Raw genomic sequence first — 5,435 nt, 5'->3', positions numbered from 1 at the left:
ACACACTCATTCACTCACGCACACACTCACTCTGAGGTAGAAAGAATTGGCCATCTCCAGACAAACACACACAGACCTACAATGGTACAGAAACTTGGCACTTGTGTGAAAGGTCCTATCCCTGCCCAAGGCGGCAAGGTAGGGTCCAGTCCAGCTCTTCTCAACCAGAGGGCAGAGATGAGGGAGCCCACGCAGAGGGAGGGGAGAGGTGGGGGTGTCGTCATCACTCCTGTCCGTCACAGTTCTCATGCTGCATTCTTCTGGCTCCATCACACAAAGTCACTTTCTGGAGCTTGAGCCATGGGCTCCTCGGATGTGGCTTGAAAGAAGCCATTGGGCACAGATATCTTGTACCACAGCATCCCCACTGCTCTTGGCAGCCTGCTGCACCTGCTGGACAAGTGCAGTGGCTCGAGAGTGTTCTTGCTTCACGGCAATTAGATAGGCAGAACGCAGCTTGCAACACGTCAGGTAGGCTTGAACCTGGCAGTCACATAGAGGAGACATGGAAAGGAGAGCATCACTAACAAAGACTTCCCTTCTCCATTTTACTATCTTCTAACTATTATTAACAACTTTACTATCTGCTAACTGAAACTCTTTAACCAGCTGTGTAATGCCTTGGGGTCTTAAAAGCTTGCAAGGAAAAACAACCATGAGATATCATCTTACTCCAGTCAGAATAGCAAAATTTAACAGAACAGCAAGCAACAAATGCTGGCGAGGTTGTGGAGAAACTGGAACCCTTATTCACTGTTGGTGGAAGTGTAAAATGGTGCAACCACTATGGAAGGCAGTATGGAGCTTTCTCAAAAAGTTGCAAATAGAGATACGATTTGACCCAGCAATACCACTACTGGGAATATACCCTAAAGAGACCATAACTGACATCCAAGCAGATATATGCACACCCATGTTTATCGCAGCTTTGTTCACAATAGCAAGGAGTTGGAAACAACCTAAGTTCCCATCAACAAACGAATGGATAGAGAAGCTGTGGCATATTCACACAATGGAATACTACACTGCATTGAAAAACAAGGAACTCATGCAGTATTATTCAAAATGAGTGACCCTGGAGGACATTATACTGAGTGAAGTAACTCAGTCACAAAAGGACAAATACTACATGGTGCCACTGTTGTAAAACAGGACTGATATCTGGGTTGGGGGGAGACTGAGAAAGATGGGTTCAATAATGTATATTGAATTGAAGCAGATGAGTGAGAAAACTGTTTAAAAGGGATATGTGATTAGGTATGCTTGTCATGATAGGAGTGCAGAGCTAAGGCTGCATAGTGGAGTGGACCTAGAAGGAGGGATTGTAAAACAATGAAAGAATTTTTCTTTTACTTTTCCAAGAGGGTAGTGTACTAGGGGAAAAGGTTGGGAGGGGAGAAAAGTGCAACAATGAATGAATGGAAACCCAAAGTCTCTGTACATTTTCATTAAAATTAATAATAAGTTAAAAAAATATGGGGGGGGAGCTTGCAAGGAGCATTACTCACCATTGGAAAAACATGGGAACAGTCTAAATAGCCAACCACAATCAAATGGATTGAGAAATTGTAGTACATTCAAACAATGGAATACTACACAGCACTCAGGAGCAATGATTTAGAAAGCAACTATATAACTTGGGAGGGACTAGAAAGCATTATGCTGAGTGAACTAACTCAGTTTCATGAGGACAAATATTGTATAAAACCATTATTGTAGAAATAGCTAACTAGTAAAATGTGTATGAGCACCCAAGGGGGGTAGAGTGGGGGCAGAAGGGTATGGATGGGCAGGGGGATATCACAGGGCTGCACAATTTGATGGGTGGAGGGAGGGATGGGTAAAGGAAATGGGAAAAATCTGGTGGGGGTGTAGAAAGACAGGGCAATGGTGGATATAGCTCAATGTTGATTCATTTTATAAAATATAATGAATAGGAATGATTGTATGAAACTCAATGTGAATGAAGAATAATGTGAAACATAATGGATATGAAACTGTGTAAGCAAACCAATATAAAGCAAAAGTTTATTTTCCCATTGAAAACAAAATACAAAGCTTGCATGGGGTTATCCAAATCATAACAACTGATCTCTTATTTGCTTGGAGAAACACAGGAATAAAGACAATCAAGAATAAAAGGATAAGGAATGTGTAGCTACTTGCCTCTGCAAAGAACTGCAAGCTTTGCCATAAAACCAGAACTGGATGGGGTCTTGCTATCATTACTGAAACATTTGGATCAGGAATGCTAAAGAGGAATCTTGATCAAAAGATGGAAAAGGTAGAATAGAATTTCAAATTCTCAAGGACTCCACATTTCCATGGTCTTCTTCATAGAGTCCAGCTTCTCGAATAATCTGTTCAGCATTTACATTGAATAAAGATGGAGAAATGATACAACCCTGATGCACACCTTTCTAATTTTAAACCATGCAGTGTTCTCTTGCTCTGTTTGCATAACAGTCTAGGTCTAGGTTTCACACAAACACAATTAAGTTTTCTGGGTTTCCCACTTTTCTCAATGTTAGCCTTAATTTGGTATGATCTACAGAGTCAAATGCCTTTGCACAATCAATAAAGCACAAATAGACATTCTTATTGGTATTCTTTCCTTTCAGTCAGGATCCATCTGAAATTGGCAATGATATCCCTTTTGGCACAGCCTCTTCTAAATCCAGCTTGAACTTCTGGCAGCTATCTGTCTATATATTATTCTAGTCATTTTTGAATGATCTTCAGCAGTACTTTGCCTACCTGTGATATTAGTGATACTGTTCTAGAATTCCACATTCTGTTGGATTCCTTTTCTTGGGAACGGGAACAAATATGTATCTCTTCCAGTCAGCTGGTCAGACAGCTTTCCTTCAAATTTCCTGGCATAGGCTGGTGAGCACATCCAGGCTTGCTCTGGTCATTTGAAACATGTCAATTGCCTTATAAATTCCTTATTTTTTGCCAATGCCTTCAGTGAAGCTTTAACTTCTTTCTTCATTACCATTTACCCTTGATCATATGGTACTTTCTGAAATATTTCAGGACCAGCCAATTCTTTTTGGTACAATGATTCTGTGTAATTATTTGAGAAGCTGGATTTTATGAAGAAGAACATGGTATCAGGATTTGAGGAACACTCATCAGTAACCTTTGTTATAGGGGTGACACAAATTTGCTTGCTGCAGAAGACCAAAGACTACATTCAACCTTGAATTGTGTCTCAACATCAAGAAAACAAAAATTTTCACCTCTCGACTGATAAGTAACATCATGAAAATGGAAGAAAGAATGAAACTGTCAACTTCATTTTACCTGGATCCACAATCAACATCCTTGATATCAGCAGTCAGGAGACCAGGAGACATAATTGCACTGGGAAAGTGTGCGGTCAGGGACCTCTCTAAATTATTGAGATGCAATGTTAGTTTGAGAGCTAAGCTCTGCCTTGTTCAGGCCTTGGTCTTTTCAATCACATGGTATGCTTCTGAGAGCTGGACAGTGAAAAAGGATGACAGAATTGATGCCTTTGAATTGCAACACTGGGGAAGAGCACTGAATATCCCATGGACTGCCAAAACAACAAACAAATATGTCTTGGAGAAGGTTGAGCCAGAGTGCTCCCTGGAAACAAAGATGGTAAAATTTCACTTCACATACTTTGGGCATGTTGTTAAGAGTGGCTATTCATTAGAGAGGGACATCATGCTTGGGAAGGTAGAAGGACGGCAAAAGAGAGGAAAACCCTCAACCAGATGGACTGACACAGTGACTGCAGCAATGGGCTCACGTATGTCAGATTGTGAGGTGAGGATGGCACAGGATAGGACGGGGTTTAGATCTGTTGTTCATAGGATACTTGACTCTACGGCATCTAACAACAACCACACTTTCTGGAGCCATGAAGGCTGGATTAATCCCTGAAACTATCGCCCTAGTATAATCACAGAATCTTAAACCAAAAACATTCCTTGAAATGTACTTAAAACCAAAGAATGTATTAGCTTCACTAGTAAAAAAGTCTGCCTTGAGTACTATATTTTAACTATTTGCATGGAATCAAACAACTTGAAAGTAACTTGAAAGATTAAATAGGAACATTAAGAAGTAGTGAGCTTATGTAAATGGAGGAGGAACAACTCAGAAAAAAAGGGTGAGGATGTTTGCGAAACACAAAGTACTCACTCAATGCCAGGGGATTGTACATAGAGAAATGGGGTGAATGTTTGAATGCTTTGCTATGTATATTTTCAATAATTCCAAAAAAAAATTAATTAAAAAAAGAAATGCAAAAAACAAATCCTTAGCATGGAATTTTGGGGAGGAAAATGTACACATGTAATTAGAAAAGGTGTAAATAAGGTCGGGCCCTGGATTTACATGACCTTTGTTGGAGTAACTCCCATCCTGATGCTCTCTCTCAGGAGACTCTGATGAGGTGAAAGTCGCTTCCTTCCCTAGCCATCATCTCTGCAGAATGCTTCCCAGTTAGCGAGTGCTCTAGGCTGTGTCATGCAAGGCCCTCAAAAACCAGATTAGACTGTTGGAGGGACTGTAAAACGGCACAACCACAGTGTTTGGGAGTTTGGGGCTTCCTCAAAAGGCTGATCATAGAAATTCCTTATGACCCAGCTATTCCACTGCTTGGAATATATCCTAAGAAAATGAAAACTGATGCAGAGAGACTTGTACACCAATGTTCATAGCAGCGTTATTCACCATCTTCCCTAGACTAAGAACATGGACACAGCCCAAACGTCCAACCACAATCAAATAGACTGAGAAATTATGGTACATTCACATGATAGAATACTAAGCAGGAACAATGATTTTGTAAATTACTACTTAACTTGAGAGGGACTGGAGAGCATTATGCTAAGTGAACTAACTAACTTGGTCCCATAAGGACAAATACCATATAAGATCATTATTGTAGAAATAGATAACCAGTAAAACATGTATGAGGATCTAAGCGGGTTAAGGGGAGAGCAAAAGGGTGAGGATGGGTAGGGAGTGTAATCATAGGGTCGCACAATGGGATGGGTGGAGGGAGGGGTGGGTTAAGTAAATGGGAAAAATGCAGTGTGAAAAACAACATACATGGAATTTTGTAAGTAAACCAGTGCAAAGAAAAAGTAAAAAAAAAAAAGCCAGATGACAAAGCTATTCTACTAGCAGCTGCTTTCTGTCCTCACAGTCCCTCTTGGCTAGTGAAAGGGCCTCTTCTTTGTGTTTGAAAGGTTGGATCTCTTTTTGTTTTAGTCATGCACTTCTTTCCAACCTGTCTCAGCTCAATTACAGATAATCTCCTAGGAGTCAGTGGCTGTCTGTACTCACTGATCTGACTAAGATCAGTGTGGGGCATCTCCTCACTGCCCTGGGAGGTCAGCGCTCACTCAGTCCTGGCAAGACTCACAAAAAAAAAAAAAAAAAAAAAAAAA

General features: G+C 40.6%; 1 protein-coding gene across 1 annotated transcript in view; it reads right to left on the bottom strand.

Moving 5' to 3' along the window:
• Positions 1–279: 279 nt before the first annotated feature.
• The window catches only part of ZFYVE26 (zinc finger, FYVE domain containing 26), an 85,419-nt gene continuing 80,263 nt past the window's right edge, over positions 280–5,435 (bottom strand). Inside the window, exon 42 of the mRNA XM_006884754.1 lies at positions 280–483. Coding sequence (XP_006884816.1) covers positions 280–483 — 204 coding nt within the window. The remainder of the gene's footprint in view (positions 484–5,435) is intronic.

The sequence above is a fragment of the Elephantulus edwardii genome, unplaced genomic scaffold, assembly GCF_000299155.1.
Source record: "Elephantulus edwardii isolate Elephantulus edwardi_28Jun2011 unplaced genomic scaffold, EleEdw1.0 scaffold00037, whole genome shotgun sequence".
In the NCBI taxonomy this organism is placed as follows: Eukaryota; Metazoa; Chordata; class Mammalia; order Macroscelidea; family Macroscelididae; genus Elephantulus; species Elephantulus edwardii.
The sequence above is the reverse complement of the archived record's forward strand: the minus strand, read 5'-3'. Positions and strand labels throughout refer to the sequence as shown.